Source organism: Adiantum capillus-veneris, chromosome 5, assembly GCF_014529385.1.
Source record: "Adiantum capillus-veneris isolate H3 chromosome 5, ASM1452938v2, whole genome shotgun sequence".
Lineage (NCBI taxonomy): Eukaryota > Viridiplantae > Streptophyta > Polypodiopsida > Polypodiales > Pteridaceae > Adiantum > Adiantum capillus-veneris.
Window position 1 is genome coordinate 118,450,406 of NC_140935.1, and position 25,705 is coordinate 118,476,110.

Below are 25,705 nucleotides of genomic sequence, written 5' to 3' on the forward strand. Positions count from 1 at the left end.
GATGTCGATGGCGACGATGCGACGACGACACACTGAAAATGCAGATGCTGAAATCTGCGTTTTCCGGGTTGGATCTGCAAACTTCGTCGGATCTGACCGTGCGGCGAGGATCTGCTGCGGGAAGGTGAGATCATCGAGGTTTGGGGGTTCTATTGTGGAGTCTGACTGCTGAAAACTGAAAACGCTGATGCTTGTGGGGATTCCGTTGCGAAGATCTGCAAAAATGTCTTGCAGATGCAAAAACGCTAGGGCTGAAAATGGTCTTGCTGTGGAGAATCTGCTTACGCAAGGGCTTCTGCTTGATGTGGAGAATCTGCTTACGCCAGGGATCTGCAAGAACAAAAATGCTGGCTGATCTGGTCCAAAAACGCTAGCTTTATGCTGTGAAGCAAAAACGCTAGGGCATCTGGGGTTCTGCTCTGTTGAGCGAGTGCTCCTGTTGCCTCTTCTGCCAGAAAGTGCTAGCTCTGGTTTGCTTTTATATTATCTTAGCAAAATTGCCCTACCCAGTTTCCAACAAAAGTCGCTTAAAAATAATCAGTGAAAAATGTCAAAAATAGGGAAAATAGGTCTATGCACTGTAAAAATGCTACTGATGGGATCTAACTGGAATCTAATGGTCATGTTGTGTGCAACCAGAGGATGTGCATCTAATCTAAGTGTCTGGACATGCACGGTCTATGAACAGACTCACAAAAGTGGCAGATTACTCCCTATTCTAGACTACCTTGACTGATTGAACCCTAGTGATGCTGTAGTGGACACATAGGGTTAGATGTGTCACGTGACACCAAAGGTTTCTTGACATGTACCTTCTTGTGTCCTCCTTTAGGTTCGTTCCCTTGGAGGCCCAATGCGAGCGATACACCATTGCACTACCATCACCATTGCACTTGCCACTACCATCACCATTGCAGGAATATTGGAGACCAGTCCATCTTCTCTCCCAGTAATGTGTCGATCTTCACTCTCGCCCTCTCTTTCACTCTCTATTTCTCCGTATATTCTCTCGTTTTTCTACTAAGTGATAAATTCTATTTATCCGAATTTTACATTGTTATGCGCTCCCGTTGGTGACAGTAGATTTGGCCACCGCTGGCTAGTATAGCACGTTCTTCCCTTGTAGCTTTTTGCCCAGCTTTTCGGCATGTTACAGATCAGCCCCAACGTTCTTCACGCGCTTGTTCACTGAGCAGGTCCCTTTACTCTTCCTTTGAGTATTGGTGTTATATTGTGTATTAGATATTGATTGCACAATTCAGTTGTGAGTATATTCTCCTTTAGAACAAGTACAAAGGACGGTTTTGATGAAGATTTTAAGGAAGCAAGTTACAAAAGTGAGAGTATATGTGCTTTTCTGAGTCTGTATGCAATTTGGCATATTGTATTGGATTGTACCTACAAGGTTGATCTTGGCAGATGCAGAGAAATGGCGAACATTTGGTTTGATCTCACGGAGTTTTGCTTGAGTAGCTAGGTTCTTGTTGGACCCTGACGACTTCTTTGGCAAACATGATCCTCAGGTGACAACCCTCCGGGTCTTCCTATTCTTAGTGGTCCAAGTTTACCGATGGTGTGATTCTCTTTGAGTCTCGAGTCTCCTGAGATTCAGGTTTTGCTATTCAAATTTCAATTACAGAGGAAGCAGTTTTACTCAAGGGTCGTCCTATTCTTAGCGGTCCAAGTTTACCGATGGTGTGAGTCTCGAGTTTCCTGAGACTCAGGTTTTGCTATTCAAATTTCAATTACAGAGGAAGCAGTTTTACTCAAGGTTGTCTCAGATTTCTTTTTGGTGGTACTCATTCTTTTTCCCAGGATTGAGCGGGAGGGGGGCTTCTTATATTGGGGGGAGTCCTCGGCTCTAGCTCTTGGAGCTGTCAGTTACAGTGTTTGCTATGTTTCGACGTGGAGTTAAGTTAGTTGTTACCTTAGAATGTACTTTTGAGGATACTTCTCTTTCAGAGGGGGCTTCCAAGTTTTTATCTTCAGTCGACTACCGATGCTCCATTCAACAGAGTACCACGCACAATGTCTTCTAGTTCTTGGTTACCTTATCCATTTCTTGCGGCTTTGGATGGTGCATAGTCATAGGGGACGCCCACTTTTGGGCATCCTGTCCCCATCTTTTCCGTCCCCGTTTTTCCGTCCCGCCCTCATTTTAACACTAAAAATCCATTTAAGCCCCGTCCCCACTCCTCGGGACGCGTTCCTTGTGACTATGGGATAGTGTGCTTCAGCCCATGGTGCAGCTAGTATCTTGGTGGATGTTCTTCTTTAGCCATTTCAGTGGTTGCCTCGTCTTTTGGATTTGTGGTGTGATGGTTGCTCTTCCCAGTGCATCCGAGCAGTAGTTCCTATGCCTTGTCTTCTAGATTGATCCCTGGAGACTGTACCATTCAAGACACACCTACTTCCCTTATCCTTAGACTAGCATTTTATTTCGTACAGGTGGATAGTGGTCCTTCTCGTACTAGGAACGACTTACAGTTAGCCATGGCATTCTTCAAAGAGGGGAGATAGTCTTCTTGGTTCTCCCAAATTTGGTTCCACGTTCCACAGGTATATTTTCCTTTTGGATTCACCTACCACAGGTGATCCAGTTACACAAGTAGAGACTGTTGGAGGGGTATGATAGTTATCCATGGTTCGTGTGTTTTCCCTTCAGAGGGGGATGTGAAGCCAGCTTGGGAGTCAGTTACACAAGTAGAGACTGTTGGAGAGTTATGATAGTTATCCTGTCCAGTCTATTTGGTTGCTTTCTATAGCACCTTGTTCTCTCTCTCTCTCTCTCTCTCTCTCTCTCTCTCTCTCTCTCTCTCTCTCTCTCTCTCTCTCTCTCTCTCTCTCTCTCTCTCTCTCTCTCTCTCTCAGTGATCTCTCTTCTCCACAGGTGTGCCTTGTTCATGTGTTTGGCATTGCAGGTGTTTTGGATCAAAGTCGAGGTGCTCACTAGATCACAAGCTAGTTCTTGTCTTCATTGCATCTTCCGCTGCCACCTTTGACACTATAGCTATTGATGACATCACAATCGCATGGAACGCAAAATGGGAACAAAGAACGGGCAATCGGACTGGGTAAGAATTGCCATTTCCTATGACAACATACAACTATCACATGAAATAGGAACCGGAATGGGAACAGACAACCCCAAAAATGGGCCCACACAGCATGGTGTACAAGCAGAGCTCGGAGGGTCTCTAGCTTGTGCGGCTGACACACATTCCTAGCTTGGAGGATCTCTAGCTTGTACGAATGACACGCATTCTTAGGACCTAGCGGACACTCATGGTGGTTGTGGGATCCCTGCTTGTTGTCATTGGTGGCCAAGATTAGGATTGTTTATCACCGGCCCTGCAATTCTTTGTAGAAAGGTGTGCTTGATGCAGTGATGGACTAGACTTGCAAATTCCTTCTTCACTCTTGAAGGCCCCAAATCCCTAGTCTTGTTGTGTATCCAGGATCCGAGAGGAGGTGTTCGAGCTTTGGACGTCATCTCTTGGGTTTCCTATCTTGTGAGTGAGGGCTTCTTTGTGGTTGTGCCGGCCATGTGAGGCTTTTCCAAATTCTATGCACGAGGGGGGATTTTCTAGTTTTTGTCCAGCCCCCCACTTGTAGGCCTTTTTGATGGGCGCCTTGTTTTTCCTGATTTTCCATGTATTCCCCATTTTATGATTCGTCGGGTTTTAGAATGTGGTTCATGCATTTTTGTTGCGCCCCTATATGGGCTGCACAGTGACGCCAATTTGCCCATCTAATCATTCGGCTATTTTTTGGTCAGTTCCCATTTTTTATAGTATCTGGTGTACATCGCGTGCTGTGTAGACTAATTTAGAGTTTTGTCTCTCCCAAAATTCACATGAACAATTTCTTCCAGATATAATGGAGGAGGAACGCGATCAGAAAGGAGAACATAGCACACGACGAGAAGTTTGTTTTAGTCGCTTGTAAGGCATTTATGTCTACAACAAATTTGAGTGGCCCATAAGTCATTGGTTAGAACATTTCACCAAAATCGTTTATTTTGGGAGTTTTAGGCTCATACTTCCATTAAATTTAATGCGCTGATGGCATTTTCATGAAGACCCACAAGAAAAAACCAAGTCTTAAATATGTAAGGATGCAAATAAAAGAACTAGGAAGTTACTGATTTGAGCTCCAGTGCATGCACTTGTGCTTGAACCTCAGCAAGCTCCGTAGACCGCCGCTCAACAGTTTGTTCAAGCTGAATTTTCTCATTTTCCATTCGCTTGAACTGAGAAGACATTGTTAGAAACTTCTGCTCAACAACAGCTCCACGCTGCTCAGCCGTGATAGCAGCCGCATCAGCTCGGGCCTTATGTGCTTCAAGCTGCTGCAAAAGAGCACGTATGTAGACATCTGCTTTCTCTGCAACTAGGGTACCGTTTTCGCTCACGGCCTGTAACTCCTGCTCGGATATGAAGAGAGGCATGTTGTTTTTCTCCCAGGAAACGCAGCCAAACAGGTACAAAACAACTTCTGATTCGTGCGTATGAACTTGAGCCCTCAATTCCGCTGCATCTCTATCAGAGACGATTAGGGTTCCCAAGCCCGCCCGCTCGCAAACGAAGTTGATGGCTATGGAAAGTTGGGAGCATTGAAACTCAGAAAGTTATTAAGGCGCTTCTTCGGTGCCACGTCATCCTACGCTCAAATTCACGCCCAAGTTTGGAGGCCAAAGTGGATCCCCTACGTTTGTGTGTGTGTTTTGCATATGAATATGTGTGTATCATACATACATATACATGCAAAAATTATACACAACAGCAACTCTCCAAAATAGACATTTTAAACGAGAGAAGGGCCTATATTTACAAAATTTAATGTATTGAACAATAGAATGACAAGTAGAAGATCTACGGCGTCTTCTTGAGTGTACAATAAATCCAAAACCATATAGATAGATCCTTATCTGCTTCCATCCAAGCAAAAAACTTACCTTTTAGCCCTAAAAGAGTTTTACAGGTGTGCAGAGATCTACCATTTGTTATTAATGTGAATATGGTTTATAATTATTTTGTATGCTTTGTGTTTGGATAAACCCATTATGCCAATAATTTCTTACTTGTCAACCATCATGGCTTTTCTGAGTTTTTGCTAACCCTTTTAAGGCTCTTTAAAGGATAATTTTCTTTGTGTTTTGAAGCTTTTGAAGTTTTTAATTCGATCACCCATTTATTACTCTTTCACATATACATCCAATTATATAGTTGAAATGTTGCTTGAGCCATATATAATGCTACCGTAGAGTTTTGTGATCATAGTATAATATTATTCCCTTAAAATACTTAAACCAAAGGACCATTTTGGCAATCCATATCATATAAGGGTTTCAAGTATATTTGCTCTTCATATTTTTAAGAGTTGAAAAGAAGGGACTAATTAAAACATCGACATGTTTTTTCTCTAAGAGAGTAAGTGATAATTTATACCAACTTGAATTCTTCATGACATCTGGCCATCTCATATAATGATATTTATTTATGATACACTGATATGTATCTATCGCATGGTTAATAGATAAAAAGTAATTTCTATCATCACATGTAAATGATTTGTACATGTATCTTTTGAGCATGCACAAAGAGACACCTACCTTTAGATCCCTCTAGAGTCAAAATCCTATGTGGTTAAAGAAGATGTACATTAGCTAGTAAGACACGAGAATATAGATCTTTAAGAGCGGAATTTCTCTCAAGAAAGCATAATAGAAGTGACATGTTTTATTTTAGTTTCTCTCAAGCAAGCATAATAGAAGCGACATGTTTTATTTTAGTTTTCATGGCTCTTGGAAGAAACCCCCCAAGATAGCATATATAGAAGGAGGCGAGAAGTTTATAAATTTTGACATCATGAAAATAGTCTCAATCGACCTCAAAGATCTATTGAACGAGTCAGTGTTGTCAATGAAAACTTAGTTTCTGCTCTACCATATGTAGGTGATCTCATAAGAAGAAGAGAAGGATGATTATTTGCTTCACGGTCGTTGAAAGCCATCCCAAGAGACCTTCATCGTCCATCAAATTCTCTCTTGCCATGGGAAATGACCTCAAATTGATTGTTGAAGGTATTTTAAGGTGTTGAAGAAAGTAGGGAGGTGTTATGCTTTTGCCCGCCCTATTGAGTGTTTGACTTGAGATGCTAGAAAAATCAATATGTTGGTGTGGTTTAGCATCATCATGAAAATAGGGAAGTTGGACTTGTTGTTGTTCTTATGGGTAGTGGTTTAACTCACATGTGGATGAATGAATTGTAGATTGGAGCTGAAGGAGGTTTGCAGACCAGTTTCATGTTTTGTCAAAATTGTTGTCATGGCCGCCGCCCAATAAATTAGTTTGTACATATCTTAGCCTTGAATAATTTAGCCTACAAATAATGCTCATGGGATGCACCCTCTGACATAAAATCTAATATCTAATATCTAACCAACCCCAATGATTCTCTCATATTAAACTGGTCACTTAATGTGGGAGAATAAACGGGAACAAGGGTTAAGATATAGACATGTGCTTATAGATCTATCTCAACCCTTGGCCAATGGTAAAGGGGCCCAAATGAGAGATGGTCTATCAAAGAGCACGGCTAACAAATGGAGCATAAGACCTTAGGGTTAGCTTCATTGAAGACCTCCAATAATGTGTGTAAAATGCCTTTGACCTTAGGTAAGCTAGGGCTGAGCTTGAGGCGCGGGAACCCGACCCAGCTCGAGGTGCTTGTCATGCTTGATGACTAAGGTACTTGAGGTGCTTGATGATTGAGGTGCTTGAGATGCTTGAGGTGCTTAATTATTGAGATGCTTGATGTGTTTGACATGCTTGAGATGATAGGGTTGCACTTGAGGTGAGAACCCCCAGCCCAAGCTTAAAGTGCTTATGAGCCAAGCTTGTGGTGGGAACTGGGCCTATGCATGAGGGGCTTGAGGTGTCAAAAAGTCAAAGATTCAATCCCTACAAGGAGGGGGCGAGACCTACATGAGGGGGGATGAGAGAGAACACCCACACACTCACACAAGGCATGCATGGTACAAAGAAAGCAAAAGGGACACTTGTCAAGTTCCTCCTCAGTTGCCCTCATGGTGTGCCTGAAGCCTATTGGTTGGCCACCCAAGGGGTCCAATAATAATTTAGGAGATTTAATTAAATAATTTAGCATTTATCTAGCCCTCTCTCTCAAAGGGGAAGGGGGACACTTGTCTCAAGGCTACCCTTGCTGCTTGTAATGCCTCATGCTTGTGATTGGCTAGGCCTGGAGGGGTCCGATGAGCTTCAAGTATGAGCTACAAGGGGGGGTCGACCCAAGCAAGCTAGGGGGTTGCTTAGGGGGTATACTCACCCACACACACTCACAAACACTCTCATTGTGTGCTATGCAAAGTGCAAGAGCTCCCTCTCCTTCACCAAGCAAGTAGAGGTTGAGAGCCTACACCAACACTCTTGGATATGGAGTGCAAATCCAACCAAGATCCATGCTTCAATGCTTAAGCTTTCCATCTCCTTCTTCTTCATTACTATGCTATTATGTATGCTAGCAACAAGAGTTATGATAAAAGAGGAACTAATTCTTTCTCCTACGAAATGTTTCTTCTTCCTCTTCCCTACCCTCATTCCCTGCTAGCTCTCTCCACCTTCGAAGGTGTTTGAGGTCTTGGGACTGAGGCTTGGGATAGTTAAAGCTTTCTTCAAGTTTATGTTATGTTTGTGATGCATGAAGCTTTCCATCTTCATTGCATCACCTAGGTCACAAGGAACACAAAGATTGTATTGTAACAAGTCTCTCTCTTAATGGGAGAAATCATAATACAAATTCCTATTGGAGGGGGGACCGGCTCCACATAAATCCGGTCCTCAACTGTTGTCATGTTCTCTAAATTCTCTCTCTTGCAAAAGTATTGTTCATGCCAAGTTAACTAATTGCTATGATTATGTTGCTATCTTCAATTATGTTCACCCGCTATGCTCACAAAGTCATTTCTCAAAAGTACTATCATTAATTTCCGCTACTCTCAAATTAAATAGGCCAATTCCATTACATTGGTATTAGAGCATTTGGTTTCTCTTTTCTTGCTTAAGAGGAGAGGTCCTTAAGTAGCCTATAAATGGTTGATGTTGTTAATTATATTAGGGTAAGTGGAACTGGGATCTATTATCGGTTTTGTTGAGCCCACTATGTGGGGGATGGTGCACACCTCGGGAGATTTGGACTTAATAATGGAGTCTTTTTAGACTTGCCTACGGCTTTACCATTATTGAGCCATAAGAAGTCCGAAAGGAGCTAGCCCTTGGCAACTCTGCTATGTTAGACCTACTCCTCTACTCTCTATAATTAACCACTTCGAGCCATGGGTGTAGATACTTAAGAGCCGATTTTCAAAGGCTAAGAGGAGTGGCAACTAAGGTTTTGAATTGCCAAAGCATACACTAAGTAATTACATAAATTTTGTTACCATGGCTGACAATAATCAAGAGAGTAGAATGAACATTGATAGCTTTGATTTTGCACATGAAGGTGCTAATGATGATGCTCCCATGTTTGTGAATTATCTCCTCACTAGGTTGCACCAAGCTATGGGCAACCCTGCTTTGCAAGCCGAAGTTACTCAACAACTTCGTGCTTATGGAATTTCCCTTCCTCTCCAAGAGGAGAGAGAGCTTAGGAGGCCTCTTGAAGAGACTCCCAAAAGAAGACTCTCTCCCATTCGAGAGGAGGAATCCAAAGAGCAAGAAAGCAATGAAAGTTTAAGTTCCTCTGAAGATGTGGCTCCACGAAGACGGCAGTCTAGACGATCGCCCACTCCTCCCAAGAGGAAAAGATCAACACATAGTTCTTCTCCTCATCACTCTGAAAGGCAAGAGAGGAAACAAAGGAAGAAAAGGTCTAGGAAGAGGTCACCCTCTTCTCCTTCTTCTTCACCTTCCTCCTCTTCCGACGAAAGTTATGGCTATTCGCCTAGAGAATACAAGAGGGGAGGACATCGCAAATCATTTCCTGCATGGCGAAGGTCACAAAAGCTAAAGAAGTTCGAGGAGGGAGGAAAGAGTATCTCTTTTCTCACCTATGATGGCACCTTTGGTGCTACTGAAAAAGTGTTGGTCTTCATCCAGCAATTTGATGCGGCCTTTGGAGACGAGGGCTTCACAGAATCCTCCAAGCTACTCCATGTAGCTATGCACTTCCAAAAATCAGCTCATCAATGGTGGGTTAGCCTTCGTGGCAATGGTGAAGCCCCAAAGACAAGGAAAACTCTACGAGTTTCCATCATGAAGCAATTCCTTGCAAGCGATGCAAAAGACAAAGTGCTCACTGAACGGCGCAGCTTGAAGCTTCTCTCTCATGAGTCTATCCACAAGTACATAGACAAGTTTTGGGATTTACATCTCAAGGCTACTGTCTTTCAAAAGATAGACTTTGCCGAGCAAAGGCAGCAATTCTGTGCAGGATTACCCGAAGAGATGGCCGAATACATCAACTCTCAACGGCCTGGTACTATTAGCGAAGTAATCCATCACACCATGGTTGCTTCACGCATCAATTTCCATCAAGGGGCTAGACGTAATGTCAAGCCCATGGAAAACAAAGACAAAAATGATGCAAAGGGGAAAACCAATGTTCAAAATAATTCCCAAGTCAATTCCAACAACAACAACAATCGGTCCAAGGAGAAGGGAGTTTACAAAGGTAAAAACAAACTCTCTCCTGAAGAGCTTGAAGCTTTTCGCAAGGACCATAAGTGTTTCAAGTGTGGGGAGCAAGGACATGGCTATCGTTCTTGCCCCAAGAAGAATACTCGCAATGAGACTCCTAGGGCTTCCACCATCGAAGCTCCAAAAGAGGATGCTCATTGCAAAGGATCATCACTTTCCTATGCTTGGGGAAAGGTAAGAGAGCATGATGCCTTCATCTTGTTTGACCCTGGCTCTACTCTTAACTTCATATTAATGGAGTTGGTCACCAAGTTGGGCATTCAAGCTTTTGAGATGGGAGATATAGTAGTGGCTGATGCAGCTTTCAAGGGACAACAAGCCTCCGTTACTCCCTTGATTGGGAAGTTGAGGCTTCATGTCCAAAGCTATGTCGACAAAGAAGACTTCTTCATCTCTCCTCTCCAACATGAGGATGTTATCCTAGGGGCACCATGGTTTGATCGCATGGCTGCCAACATGAAGTTCCATGAAAGGAGAATCTACTTCACCTACAGGGGAAAGAACATGTATATAGATGCTAGTGAGCGTGGTCGCACTATTCCACTTGTAAATCCTCTTGCTTTTGATAAGTCAATGAAGAGCTCAATTTCTGCGTACATGATTTTTGTCAAAGAGTCTCTAAAAGATACTAATGTTTCATCAAATGTAAATGGTAGGAATCAAGAAGAGTTAGACTTGTCTAATTTTTTAAAAGGATTCCAAGAATTGATGATATCCCTATGGACTTACCTCCAAAACGAAGGGATGATGACCATCGCACTGAGCTCCTTCCTGGAAGCTCACCACCTAACAAGCCTCCTTATCGAGTCTCACAAGCTCAACAAGAGGAGATCATGAGGCAAGTACAAGAGCTGGTAGACAAAGGGATGGTGAGAACTAGTTCCTCTACCTTTTGTTCTCCAGTCCTTTTAGTGCAAAGGAAAGATGGTACATACCGTATGTGTGTGGACTATCGAGCACTAAACCATATCACTATCAAAAACTGATTTCCCGTACCTGGGGTAGAAGATCTGTTTGATAAGCTACAAGGCTCTACCTACTTCAGTAGGATTGATCTTAAGAGTGGCTATCATCAAATAAGGATAGTGGATGAAGATATCTTAAAGACTGCGTTTCGCACAACGTTTGGTCGTTATGAATATCTAGTCATGCCTTCTGGCTTGACTAATGTACCAGCTACGTTCAATTGTTTGATGGAGAAAATTTTTAGACCATACCGCAAATTCATTGGAGTGTTCTTTGATGATATCATCATCTACTCCAAGTCTTTGGAGGAACATGAGCAACATCTCCAAGTGATTTTTCAAGCATTGACGGAGAACAAGCTTTTTCTCAACCAAAAGAAAAGCGAATTCTTCCTTCAAGAGATTCAATACCTAGGTCATATTATCTCTAAAGATGGTATCCAAATGGATCCATCAAAGTTAGAGGTAATAAAAGCATGGCCTAACCCAAGAAATCTACATGAGCTAAGAAGCTTTGTTGGTATGTGCACATACTATAGACACTTCATAGAAAAATTCTCTCAAGTAGCAGGACCACTACACGACTTAACTAAGAAGAACGTTAAGTTTATATGGACTGCTAAGGAGCAAAATGCTTTTGAAAATCTCAAAGAGAAGCTTACTTCCCAACCATTCCTCGTGCTTCCGGATCTCTCAAAGCCATTTGAGGTCCAATGTGATGCTTGTGCTGATTGCCTTGGAGTAGTTTTGCTTCAAGAAGGGCATGCCATAGCATATGAGAGCCGAGGCTCAATATTGATGAACGAGTCTTGGGCATTTATGAGAAAGAGCTTTTAGCTATTCTACATGCCCTAGACACATGGAAGCATTACCTATTGGGTACTCCATTTATCCTACGAGCCGACCACCAAAGTCTCAAGTATTTCATGACGCAAACCAAGCTTTCCGACAAGCAAATGAGGTGGGCAAATTTTCTTTCGCAATTTAATTTCCATATTGCTCACATAGCTGGTAAGCACAATCAAGTGGCCGATGCACTTTCACGACGACCCAAAGTTAATGCAGTGTCTATAGCTACTCACAATGATCTATCCTCTATGATAGATGAGTATGCTACTGACTCTGACTTTAGAGACATAATGTCAGCCCTTGCTTTGGGAAAGAAAGAGGAACCATTCACCTTGCAGGATGGTTATCTTCTCCACGGCAATAGACTATGTGTTACCCATTCCCTTCGTGAGAAAGTTATGTATGAATCCCATGCTCCTCCATATGCGGGGCATAGAGGTATTCAACCTACTCTCCGAGGAGTAGAGACGTACTTCTATTGGCCTACCATGAAAGTGGACATACAAGAGTATGTTTCAGAATGTGTAGTATGCCAAAAGACCAAGTATGATAGAGGGAAGCAACCTGGATTACTCCAGCCATTGCCTATCGCAAATTCACCATGGGAGAGTATATCCATGGATTTCATCTTTGGATTACCCAAGTCTATCTATGGGAATACAGAATATGGACAATAGTTGACAGGTTTAGCAAGCAAGCACATTTTATTCCTGTCAAAAAAACTATTAAGGCACATCAAATGGAAACTCTCTTTATATCTCAGATTTTCAAGCACCATGGATTACCCACATCCATCGTGTCAGATAGAGATCCTAGAATGACCAGTAATTTCTGGAAAGGTCTCTTTGAAAATCTAGGAACAAGATTGAATTTCTCTTCGGCTTATCACCCACAAATGGATGGCCAAAGTGAGATAGCCAATCTTACGATACTCGATCTCCTCAAGACTTATGTTACCGAAGTAGATCAACGCTCACAATGGGAAAAGTACTTACCTCTTGTAGAGTATGCCTACAATAATACTGCACATACTTCTACGGGAAAAGCACCTTTTGAGATCATTGAGGTTAAGGAGGCTATATCTATCTCTCAACAAAGGCAAAAAGCTAATGTGCTGATAAGCACAGAAGAGCCTTAATGTTCAAAGAAAATGATTGGGTCTTTCTCAAGTTTCCTAAGGCTCGATTAAGGCAAACGACGGGCAAAAATCCTACGGGCCATCAAAAGTATTATGCTAAACTAGCAAAAGATACTATGGTCCTTTCCAAATCTTGAAGCCCATCAATGAGACGGCTTATCAACTCAAGTTGCCCAACCATTGGCTCATACATAATGCCTTCCATGTAACCCTACTTAAGCCCTACAAAGGAGAGCCACCAACTGAACCAATTATTGAGGACCCTCTCGAAGTTGAAGACCAAGAAGAGGTGCTACAACCCGAAGCTGTCCTTCGGCATGAAGACAAGGTACTACGACATGGTAAGATTATCCGACGGTATCTTATTAAGTTAAAAAATTATCCTTTTGAAGATGCTAGATGGATGCAAGGAATACAACTTAAGGATAGTATGAACCTTGTCATTGCTTACAATGCTACATTAGAGTAAGCAAATGTACAAATTTCTTTTAAATGACTCATGTTTTTGTCTTATAAGACTATTCCTCTTTTTAATTGTGCACAAATTTAACTAGTATGCGTGCTTAAAATCATGTTTGTGATGACGACGTCTCTCAAACACCAAGTAGAATTTGTCACTCTACTTTGGGAGAATGAAATGGACTAAAGAGCAGACATGCTTGCGACAGCTATGTCTCCCAAGCACCAAATGGATTAGTCATCCATCTTGGAAAGATGTCGTAGGGTAAAAAGGGATCCTCTACCCGCTAAGTAAAATTGACTAATGACTAAGGCTTTATCTCTTCTACCTCATAGTCGAGGACGACTATGATTTCAAGAGAGAGGTAATGTCATAAAATCTAATATCTAATATCTAACCAACCCCAATGATTCTATCATATTAAACTGGTCACTTAATGTGGGAGAATAAACGGGAACAAGGGTTAAGATATAGACATGTGCTTATAGATCTATCTCAACACGAGGCCAATGGTAAAGGGGCCCAAATGAGAGATGGTTTATCAAAGAGCAAGGCTAACAAATGGAGCATAAGACCTTAGGGTTAGCTTCAGTGAAGACCTCCAATAATGTGTGTAAAAGGCCTTTGACCTTAGGTAAGCTAGGGCTGAGCTTGAGGCGCGGGAACCCGACCCAGCTCGAGGTGCTTGTCCTGCTTGTCATGCTTGATGACTAAGGTGCTTGAGGTGCTTGATGATTGAGGTGCTTGAGATGCTTGAGGTGCTTAATTATTGAGATGCTTGATGTGTTTGACATGCTTGAGATGATAGGGTTGCACTTGAGGTGAGAACCCCCAGCCCAAGCTTAAAGTGCTTATGAGCCAAGCTTGTGGTGGGAACTGGGCCTATGCATGAGGGGCTTGAGGTGTCAAAAAGTCAAGGATTCAATCCCTACAAGGAGGGGGTGAGCCCTACATGAGGGGGTATGAGAGAGAACACCCACACACTCACACAAGGCATGCATGGTACAAAGAAAGCAAAAGGGACACTTGTCAAGTTCCTCCTCATGTTGCCCTCATGGTGTGCCTGAAGCCTATTGGTTGGCCACCCAAGGGGTCCAATAATAATTTAGGAGATTTAATTAAATAATTTAGCATTTTTCTAGCCCTCTCTCTCAAAGGGGAAAGGGGGACACTTGTCTCAAGGCTACCCTTGCTGCTTGTAATGCCTCATGCTTGTGATTGGCTAGGCCTGGAGGGGTTCGATGAGCTTCAAGCATGAGCTACAAGGGGGGGTCGACCCAAGCAAGCTAGGGGGTTGCTTAGGGGGTATACTCACCCACACACACTCACAAACACTCTCATTGTGTGCTATGCAAAGTGCAAGAGCTCCCTCTCCTTCACCAAGCAAGTATAGGTTGAGAGCCTACACCAACACTCTTGGATATGGAGTGCAAATCCAACCAAGAGCCATGCTTCAATGCTTAAACTTGCCGTCTCCTTCTTCTTCATTACTATGCTATTATGTATGCTAGCAACAAGAGTTGTGATAAGTGAGGAACTAATTCTTTCTCCTATGAAATGTTTCTTCTTCCTCTTCCCTACCCTCATTCCCTGCTAGCTCTCTCCACCTTCGAAGGTGTTTGAGGTCTTGGGATTGAGGCTTGGGATAGTTAAAGCTTTCTTCAAGTTTATTATATGTTTGTGATGGATGAAGCTTTCCATCTTCATTGCATCACCTAGGTCACAAGGAACACAAATGGGAGAAATCATAATACAAATGCCTATTGGAGGGGGGACCGGCTCCACATAAATACGGTCCTCAACTGTTGTCATATTCTCTAAATTCTCTCTCTTGCAAAAGTATTGTTCATGCCAAGTTAACTAATTGGTATGATTATGTTGCTATCTTCAATTATGTTCACCCGCTATGCTCACAAAGTCATTTCTCAAAAGTACTCTCATTAATTTCCGCTACTCTCAAATTAAATAGGCCACCAACTACACATATTTGAACTTGCACATTGCAGTAGTTATAGCAATGGGCTTTCTGAGCAAAGAGTAGCCCGATGACTTCGTATTGAATTTTTAGACTCTCTCAAGGGAAAATATGAGCAAGATGAAACATATTCCAAAGTGTGGAGCCATGTTCAAAAGAGGGATCCTTCTCACTCCAATGAAGGTAGTGTAGAGTTAACCTCCACACCTAGTTCTCCTTTATCAAGTGATGAACTACAACGATGGAAGCATTTTACCATCGACAATGGGTACCTACTCCACAAGGGGAGAGTTTGTGTACCGACGGCGGACACAGACATTCGGCGCCAAATTCTTTATGAATGTCATGATAGTCCAAGTGCAGGGCACCCGGGGATTAGAAAAACTTATTCTCTCGTACGATCACAGTTTTACTGGCCAAATCTACATGGCTTTGTTCAATCTTATGTCTTGCATTGCCAAAAATGTCAAGTTAACAAAGTAGAGCGCCTGAAAGCAGGAGGACTCTTACATCCTTTGGAAATTCCCAATGGAAATTGGGAAAGTATCTCTATGGATTTCATTGTAGGTTTGCCAACCACTATACGAGGTCATGAATCAGTATGGGTGGTCGTAGACAGGTTGACTAAACTATGTAAGTTTATTCCGACCAAATCAACGGTTAAGACACCGGAACTAGCAAAAGTTATTTGTGGACAATCTATACAAATTGTATGGGTTGCCAAGTAACATTGTTAGTGACCGTGATCCCGCGTTTAACAGCTACTTCTGGAGAGCTGTATTTAAACGATTGGGTACACAACTCAACCTTAGTACAATTGATCATCCAGAAACGGATGGTCAAACAGAAAGGGTTAACCATGTGCTAGAGGATATGCTAAGAGCATACATCAGCAAAAAACAGTCAGACTGTGAAGAATACTTACCTATTCTCGAGTTTGCCTACAATAGTTCTAAGCATGTCACAACAGGTTTCAGTCCTTTCATGCTCATGTACGGCTTTCAACCTAGGTCACCAATTACAGTGGGGTTGGCAACCGAAAAACTCCAACAGGTTAAGGATTTTCTCCAAGACCACATGTATATTCTGAAACTTGCTCGTCAGAATGTCTGGCAAGCACAGGATCAGTATAAGAAATACGCTAATGAGAAACGTCGGAAAGTTACCTTGGAAGAAGGGGAGAAAGTATTTTTACGTGTTCCAGAACATTCAGAAAGTCTGAAAACTGGACCGACACCTAAATTATCTCCCCGATATTGTGGGCCTTTCAAAATACTCAAGTGAGTTGGTGATCGTGCCTTCAAACTATTACTACCATCACATTCTCGCATTCATCCGGTATTTCATGTAAGCCGTCTACGAAAGCAGTTACATGGGGACGACAACGTCATTGACCAACATGTTTTGGTTGATTACATTGAACCTCCTACCTTACCGCATGAACGTGAACATGTTATGGATTATCATGAGTTGCGTATTCGACATCATGTACGACAACAAGCTTTAATCAAGTGGAAAGACCGACCCGGAGAAGGTGCCACTTGGGAAAACATTAGTGTTCTGAAGAAGAAGTTTCCCACTTTTGTTTTCGAGGACGTAAACTCTTCTTTAAGGGGGGAGTAATGTCAGGACAAGGGTCCTGTACCCTAAGAACTAGGATGGTCATGGACTACGGCCAAGGATCGGGCTAGACAGTGTGGACAGGGGATCCGTCTAGGGCAAGGGGCTAGGAGCCTGCCTATATAAAGGGAGGTTGGGAGGAGGATCTTCAGTCTAGTTTCCCCTAGTTCTTACATCGACCTAGGTACAAAGCTCATTTTTTATATGTGGGAAAGGACACATTATCTTTATAAAGGTTTTATAAGTTTTGGAGCGTACGGCTAAGAGCAACTACTCTCACGCGCTTTGTAGTTAATCTATCTTGAGCTCTGGTAATCAATTTTGTTTCCAAAACTTGCATTGTGTTCCTTGTTTCCTTCTCTTTAATTTAAGTGTAATCATTGTCAATTCTGTTGTGGTTCGCGACTATGAGTTAGCGAGCTAAATCGGCTGTTTTGAGTGCTTTAATGAATTTTTTTAACGTTTCAACCATAAAAGAGTGTTCCTAGACCATAGGGCGACCTTTTTGGTATGTTATGTTGCAGTTTTCAGGACCTTGATCATGATGGATTGTGATTTTGGTACCTTGTCGGATTGCGACCAAACTTGATAGGATAGTGCCCCTAAGTGTCTTAGACCTTCTCCTAAAGTTTTGTTGCATTTGGACTTTGTTTGAGTACCAAAATGGCGTGACGACCGAGTGGGGTGACATAGGACATGGACAATTTGCTAGATTTGAGAGTTGAGTTGATAGATTTGCTAGTGCTCATTAACAATGGATTCTCCAATTGATCCTTCGTCACTTCAGTTCCTCCAGCTTTCATCGAGTCTGATATGACTTGCCATACTTCTTCAACCAGGATCTGAACTGCAGCTATCATGGATTCATTCACGGATCCAGATACTGCCTTCTCCCATGTTTCTCGTAAGTGCTCTTCCTGAGCCCCTAAAGATTGAGGCGGTAGTTTTTGAATCGTACAAGCATTTAAACACTCTGACTGTTCTGGCATCTTCTTAGCCAGATTTTCTTTAATCTTAGTTGCCAGCTCTCACTGTTCTTGCCATTCATCAACTACCTTCTCTTTGCCTTTTGCCTTCCATACAGCTCTTTGTTGCTCCCACTTCTTGGTCTCAACACCTTTAATCCTAGTCACCACCCTTACTGACATTGGTTAAGGTGCTTTCTGTTCAGATCCCTCTAGTTTGGCAGCATCTAGGCACTGAGCTGCAAAGTGACCATATTTTCCACAAGTATAACAATTTAAGCTCCCGATTCCCAAAGTCACCTCTACCTCTTCCTCTGCCTTGGCCAATACCCCCTTGGTATGTGCCTCTGTCACCACCACTACTTGTGTTGGTCTCGTTCTCCTTGGAGCCACTTGTCCCATCTCCTTTCACTGCTTTAGGATTTGTCAACGCAATCATTGATAAATCTTTTTCCTTCTTGAAATCATGAATCCTAATGCCACATTTATTCCATACATGCACATAGGCCTTGCAATATATACACAATGAGCATTCATCAGATATGTGGTCTCTTGATCTACAATCAACATATCTCCATCTTTTTGGCTAAAGGCCTTGTCTTAGCACTTTCAGCAATTTGCTTCGACATTTCTTCTAGTTTTCTGGTCCACGATCCCTTCTTCTTAGATTTATATTTTTCATCTAAGTCACTTCTCAGATGACTTGGAAGTAGTGCTGGACTCTGACCTTTCCATCGATGACTCATTGTCACTGGATTGTCTTTTTGTATGGCCCCTCTCCTTTTTGGCTTGCTGCTCCAATTTTAGCGCTCTTTGAACCAGATCATTAAATTTCTTCGTGGGTGCCAGAATCTTCTGCCCCTTAACTTCTTGCTTTTGAAACCCTCTCGCTTATCAATGTGAACTTGCAAGCCTTTTGAACAATCCTTCTCCTTTGCAGCTTGGACAAATTATATGGACACTGGCTTGGGCTCAAAAAGTAATCTATCTCCTTTAGAGTCTCTTGACCTGCATAAGCAGTTGGGTGCCACGTAGTAACCTGCTACATGCACTTGTACTTGGCTACTTGCTAGTTGATCCACTTTTTGGTTATGCTCTCTCTTGACATGTTTGAGTTGGACCACTTCATTTCATAGCTTTTCAATGGAAAAAAACCAATGCTTCAGGGAATCCCTCTTTACCTGACTAGCTCAAAAGTTCTTTGATAACCAACAACGCATCACCTTTCATTATCAGCTTCAAAATGCCAAACTCCTCACACTGCTTCAGACCCAAATGAAGAGTGAGGTACTCTGCCTCATTGTTGGTGTGGACATCTTCCAGATCGTAAGTCTTTGGAAAAATAACCTTGCCCTACGGGTCCTGTATCACCTTACCACCTCCTACCTTCTGCACTACTCTTCAATACGCTTCGTTGAACCACATAGTAAAAGCCCCTTCCAAGTCAGGCTCCTCTCTAGCTTCATCTCGCACCACCCTTGGATATATTGGCAAATCAACACCCTTATTGACTAAAATGTATGTTAAGTAGGACCGTCTGGTATGGTTGATCTTGAACTAGAACTCAAACTCCTATAGCTCTAGCACCCACTTCATAATACGTTTCCCTGGCTTCAAATGTAACACCACTTTAAGCAATAGATTGTAAGACATCAACACATAAAACGTGCACACAATTAGATGCACTTTAAACTCGTGCATGCAAAAACTAAAGTCATCACCCACTGCTCTACTTTTGTATAGGTTATCTCCCCTGGACTTATCATCGTGCTCTTAAACTAGATGGGCTTATTCTCCTACCCACCTTCTGTAGCAACATTGTTCCAATAGAAAAAATACCTACCGTCATAGCAATATAAAAATCATTCTAACGGTTTGGAGGACACACCATCGGTAGCTAACAAAGGATCTCCTTCACCCTGTCAAAAGCTTCTTGTGCTTCTTCACTCCAACAAAAACCATGAAATTGTTGGGCCATCTTTTGAAGAGGATACACATATTGCAAAAGCATCCAAAAAAACCGCCACAAATACTTCATCTTATGTACAAAGGAATCCAAACCTTGGGCACTTGACGGTGGTTCAATGAGCATAGAGCTTTCACCTTCTTTGAATCAACCTCTATCCCATTCTGTGATGCCACATGACCCAACAATTGAGCACGAGGTTGTGCCAACTTGCACTTCTTGGGGTTCAATTGACCAACCTCCTTATCAAGCCTCTAGAAACATAGTTGCAGCTTCGACAAATAATATGAGCTAGAACTCTAGCACCCAATATCGTCCATAAACACCCCATAAACCTGCCCAAGTATGGCCCAAGTACCCTGTTCATCCAATTCTGAAAAGTAGCATATGCATTCACCAAACCAAAAGGCATCCTACAACTGGCAACACATCACCATGGAGAAATAATTGTAGTCTTCAATTGACCCTCAAGAGCAATACCTATCTAAAAGTATCTCGAAAACCCATCCATAATTGAGTACCTTTCATGGCCTGCTACTTGGTCCAAGATTTCATCTTAAAACAACAAAGGGTAGTGATTCTGCTTCGTAGCAGCATTCAATGGCTTGTAATCGATGCACACTCTCTACTTACCATTCTTCTTTGGAGTGATGATCGGCGAGACCCACTCTGACTCCTTCACTGGATAGATGATATGTGCATCCAACAGCTTATTGATCTCATGCCAGGTTTTCCTTTTGAATCTCTTGAAGCCTTCTCAGCTTCTGCACTTTCGGATTTTACCCCTCTTTGAGTATAGTTTTGTGCTCCATGCCTTTCGCCCCTCATCAATCTTTGTACTCGATTGCAAATAAATTAGGATAAGAAGCATACAACTGAACATAGCCCTCCTTTGCTTGCTTAGTTAGATCCTCACTCAAAATAGTAGCTACCTCTTATGCACCTATACCATGAACATGAGGTTGTATACCTTCTTTTGCATGAGAACCCTCTATGGTAACATCGAACATATCAACATCAATCTTCAACATGTCGTCATTGCTCTCATGCTCCTCCGTACCCTCATCATAGGCTGTCTCTATCTCCTACTCATAGCTCGTCGTCGTGTTATTTTCATCTCCTGCTACCATAGGATGGAAACTTCTCTCTTTGGTCTTCAAGTCCAACAACATCTATCTTCCCTTCTCTTTGTCAGGCAAGGTGAATACCCTACTCTCGGAATCCTGCATGGCCTCTTTTATAAGAAGCCATGGCCTCCCCAAGATGATAGGGAAAGCATTTTCACCTGCTTTCATCACAAAAAAGCCGATAAGGCACTCTATTTTCGTCACCTTTACCATCACGTCCTAAGCCACACCCAAACACCTTGCTTTAGCATGGTTGGCCATCCTCATATACACGTCTGACTTAGCTACCACCTTGACACCTGGATCCCTCATAGCTGCTTAAGTCATGACAGAGATCTCATTTCCACGGTCTATGTAAGCACGTACCTACATCTTCTTCTCATTGATAGCATCAACAAGAGGGAGAACATTTGTTGGTGGGCTTCCTACCCTTATGATCATATTTTGCACCGCATGCATATCACCCCTAACCCTTGATACCCTAGTGCTAACACTCATAGACCACTGCCTTCTTAGCTTGGAATTCAATGCCAACAACTTCCCAAAGGTAATATTAGCTTTTGACTTTGAACATCACTTACTAGATCATATTCGAGATGACCACAGCCCAGCCGAAAGTTCACCTGTTTGATTTTGTGATGTCTCCTCATTATGCTAGTCTCCAGTTTCTCTCTACCTTCATACACCTTCTCCTTGCCTTTGCAAGCTTTGGTTTCTCGCTCAGTCTCTGTTTCTGTTTCACTTCTTGTCCTCTTGTTAGTCAAAATATCCATGTCCTGGTTGATGTTGACTCTAGAAACCTCTCCTTGGTATGGCATAGAGTTCTCAATTGCCTACTCTCTTTGACCATGAAACTGCCCTACCCTCTACCTCTGCCAAACAACGGGTATATGCCTCCTCTTTTCCTAGGTAGGTGTGGACAATTTGGAGCATAACAACCCTTCTCTACACAATTATAACATTGGTCAGGTAATGGAATCACCTTGCCTCTTCCTCCTCTTGGATTTCCCCTATCCATCACAGTTAATCGCAATTCTTGTGCATGTAGAACCAGCTATGCATTCCTTGGCTTCCCTTCCAATGCTTCATACCACACCTTACCTTTACCACACATCACCACGGGAAAAGATGCATCTTGCTATCCTTGTTAGGCATACGTAGTGATAGCATGTATAGCTCAAAATTTGCACTTGTCTGGATTCTCCTTGCATGTGAAAATCGGTCCATAGCTTTGTGTCACCATGATTGCCAACGCAAAAAGTTGTGTCTTCTTGTCAACCTAGGAGCAATCAATGTGATCCTCGATGGAGAGGGGGAATAAGGAACATACCCGAAACACAACACAATGGCCTCTTTATACCTCAGGGCATTCACAACACCCCTGTCCTCTAAAAAACACCTTCAAAAGATATAATTTACACTAGCATAACCACGTTTGCACTCCACCCAATGTTCACACACTCGCCAAAATCATCGCACAAAGCACACCCACCTCCACGATTTGTCTCAACCCTTGCAACACACACAATATCTCTATCTCACTCTCTTTACACAAACACCATCGGTTTGGGAGGGCACACACATCCACACTGCATCGACATCGTAGAACACAACAAGAGCAACAGAAAGAGGGGGGCAGTAAAAAAGACACCAAATCAGGTGACAATGGGTTTGATCCTGCTTCAGTAGAACATTTACAATACTTAATGCCGAGACTATGGTTGTTTTCATGGAATACACTGCATGGGTTTGATATGCACACTCCTTTGTCCAAAAAAACCCATCTCGAGGCTTGAACAACTCCAAAAAGCCCCAAAAATGACAAAAAAAACCCTATTTTGTAGAGGTGCCGTTACATACTTAGCATCTCCTCTCTTATTGGTCCACTTGGCGGCCCCATTCGACATCTTTTGGAGAGGGCAATGCCCTTCAACTTTACAAATTTCACAACTCCTATTTCACTTGGGCGGGGAGTACTAGTGACATTGCTAGTGCCCCTTGGGATCTACAAGGCTTCACACATCTCTCTCTCTCTCTCTCTCTCTCTCTCTCTCTCTCTCTCTCTCTCTCTCTCTCTCTCTCTCTCTCTCTCTCTCTCTCTCTCTCTCTCTCTCTCTACAACACACAACCTTCAAAGACCTTGGCAAGCCCGAATAGATTCTTGTTGGCACGTATATTGAGGCGGTCAAATCATGCCAGAACTAGCTCCCTTGAAAACTACATCGGACCATAACATGCCCATCTGAGCTCCAATTGACGATCCAAAAAGATTCAAATACACCACAATTTAAGCACTTCAAGTCTATCCACTGGCATCAGCTCTGACCACCCATCTGCACTTGTCCAATCCAACAAGGTCTTGCAAAGCACATTCCGACTGTAATAACGTTCACACTGTAGCTCTGATTAAGGAGCCGTCTGAACCGGCTCAGAAAGCACCTTGAACACCACATCTTGCCACATAGTTAGAGCACTTGGGACACCTGGAACAATCAACCTAATTAGCCCACCACACAGTCTTTTTGGCCTAGAAAACCACCATAGACATACATTTCTAGATCCCTTAGCTGCCTTGGAACCTTACACCTGCTTTAACACCCTAGCTTGCACCTGTAGGCCCCTGTAGCCTTGCTTTGTAGTGTTCACATCACCGACCATCTTTGGTTGCACCAACGTTAGTAGTTACTCATAGTGACAACACAACAACACATATACACAATGCAAATAAAGGACTAAGTGAGCCCCAAAGGGGACTCACCTCTTTAGCTTTGTAGGGTAGGCGTGGTTACTTAGGAGACCATTCCATGGCTTCATCTATTGAAGTTATAGCATCTCAAGTGACTAGCCCAATATTTATTTTAGCTCTAGGTATTTATTTTACTTATTTGTCAAATGTTGGATAGGGTAATTTGCTAAGGTGAGTATATAAGCACCACCTTGCTCCCATTGTATTATCATTAATTCATTGCCAAGGTTGGTTGGTTCAATAGTATCTCTCTCTCTCTTTCTCTCTCTTGTGTATTCTCCCCATTGCTCTACGCTCCTGCATTGTCCACTTTGACATTGTATCAGAGCCTCAAGCTCATTGATAGTGGGGAGATCATCAGAGAGAAGAGAAATTGGACAAGAGCTCATTCATTGGTGCTTGTCTCCTTGCTTACCACGTTTTGGGGTGGCACTGGTTGTTGCAACGTTTTAAAATGCTAGGCATTGATAGTTTAGGTAGGCATGTTTTTGGTGATCGAGGCACCGACCGCAAAGCCTCATGCGATGGCATTTTAGAATGCCATATGTGGTGCTAGGCTTCGGCACCATTTGGGCAACATTTTGACATGCTGGCTACATGCTTGGTGTCGCCCCCCCTTGGCTGCGATTACGTTTTGAATCACCACCCTTAGTGCCACAACCTCCCCCAACTACCAACAACATTCTGAAATGCTTGCCCTTATTGGAGCCCCCTCCCCCTTGGACTACGACAACGTTTTGAAATGCCAGAGCTCTAGGAGGCTTGAAGGTGATTCCCTTAGTGCCTAAGTGTGTGAAGGCCTTCGTGAATCTCCTTTTTGTAACAGCTAGATGACAAATTTTGAAGCATTAAAGAACCCTCTTTTGGAATGGCTCGAGGGACTTTGTGAAGCCCTTTTTTTGTGTGTATGAGAAGGAAGTTCAAGATTTCTAGGCCTTCTATCCGCGAGTTGCCCCCTCTCAAACGACAACGAGAACCATGACCAACACCAACCAAAGGCTATGGAAAGTGGATCGATCAACATCTAGTTAGCGGCCTATGCAACGGTAAAGTTCTCAAGGAAACCATCATATTGTTTGCTCAGAATTGTGAAGCCAAAAGCAAATGCACGAGTTTGCTAGAGGACAGTGGCAAAGGCAAGCTTGACAAGGATGGAAAAACTAGTACTGCTCAGCTAGCTGCCTCGATACCCACGAGGCCCGAGACCTGTTGTTATAAGTACAAGAAGATGCTTTGTTTGACTTGGGAATGCGATGCCAAAGGCAAAAGTGGGAACTCACAAGAGGAAAAAGGCAAGGGCAAGTTGGACATAGATAACAATGATAAAGATTTGACAAAGGAATTTGGCATGGCACAAGTGGTGGCAACCATAGTGGCCACGATGCCAGATTTCTAGTCAAGTGGCGGTTGCCGCAACTAGCTTCAGCCAGGGAGAGGCTTGTGAGTGGCAGAGAGGGTAAAATGAAGCTCCCTACAAATGATTTGAATGCATGTGTTATGTGTTAGTGTTCAAACTATTGGTGTTTGAACCCATGGGTCGGAGTTCAAGGCACATGCATATGGCAAGGAACCAATCAAAGGTATCTTGAACACTATGGATGAGTGCACCGATCCATTATTGTTGGCCGGATTATGGACAGGATAAGTAAGTTTAGTCTCTAGGAAATTTTGGGCATGATGTGTTCACAATTCAAAAATGGGAATTCTTGGACGTAGTGTGGTATACATTTTATTTTTCTATGAGGCAAATGATGCTCAAGATGGCATTCTTATCAAGTTAAAAAATGGTGGAAGCATAAATGAGGTGTATTCAGTAGAGTGTATTTGTCCAAGGGTGTCCATGGTAGCTTTTACATCAACTTGGTCTTCCTACATATGTCCACTATGAGCTGTAGAGCATGTATTAAAGTTATAGCATCTCAAGTGAATAGCCCAATGTGAACCCAATATTTATTTTGTCTTTAGGTATTTAGTTTACTTATTTGTCAAATTTTGGGTAGGGCAATTTGCTAAGGTGAGGATATAAGCACCACCTTGCCCCCATTGTATTATCATCAATTCATTGCCAAGTTTGGTTTGTTCAGTAGTCTCTCTCTCTCTCTCTCTCTCTCTCTCTCTCTCTCTCTCTCTCGTGTATTCTCGCCATTGCTCTATGCTTCTGCATCATCAAATTTG

General features: G+C 42.7%; 1 protein-coding gene across 2 annotated transcripts in view; it reads right to left on the bottom strand.

Moving 5' to 3' along the window:
* NUA (nuclear pore anchor) overlaps positions 1–4,640 on the bottom strand; it is a 150,460-nt gene extending 145,820 nt beyond the window's left edge. For both annotated transcript variants that reach the window (XM_086512744.1, XM_086512743.1), the window contains exon 1: positions 4,145–4,640. In XM_086512744.1, the coding sequence (XP_086368870.1) occupies positions 4,145–4,450 (306 nt within the window). In that variant the 5' untranslated portion in view covers positions 4,451–4,640. The remainder of the gene's footprint in view (positions 1–4,144) is intronic.
* Positions 4,641–25,705: the final 21,065 nt, after the last annotated feature.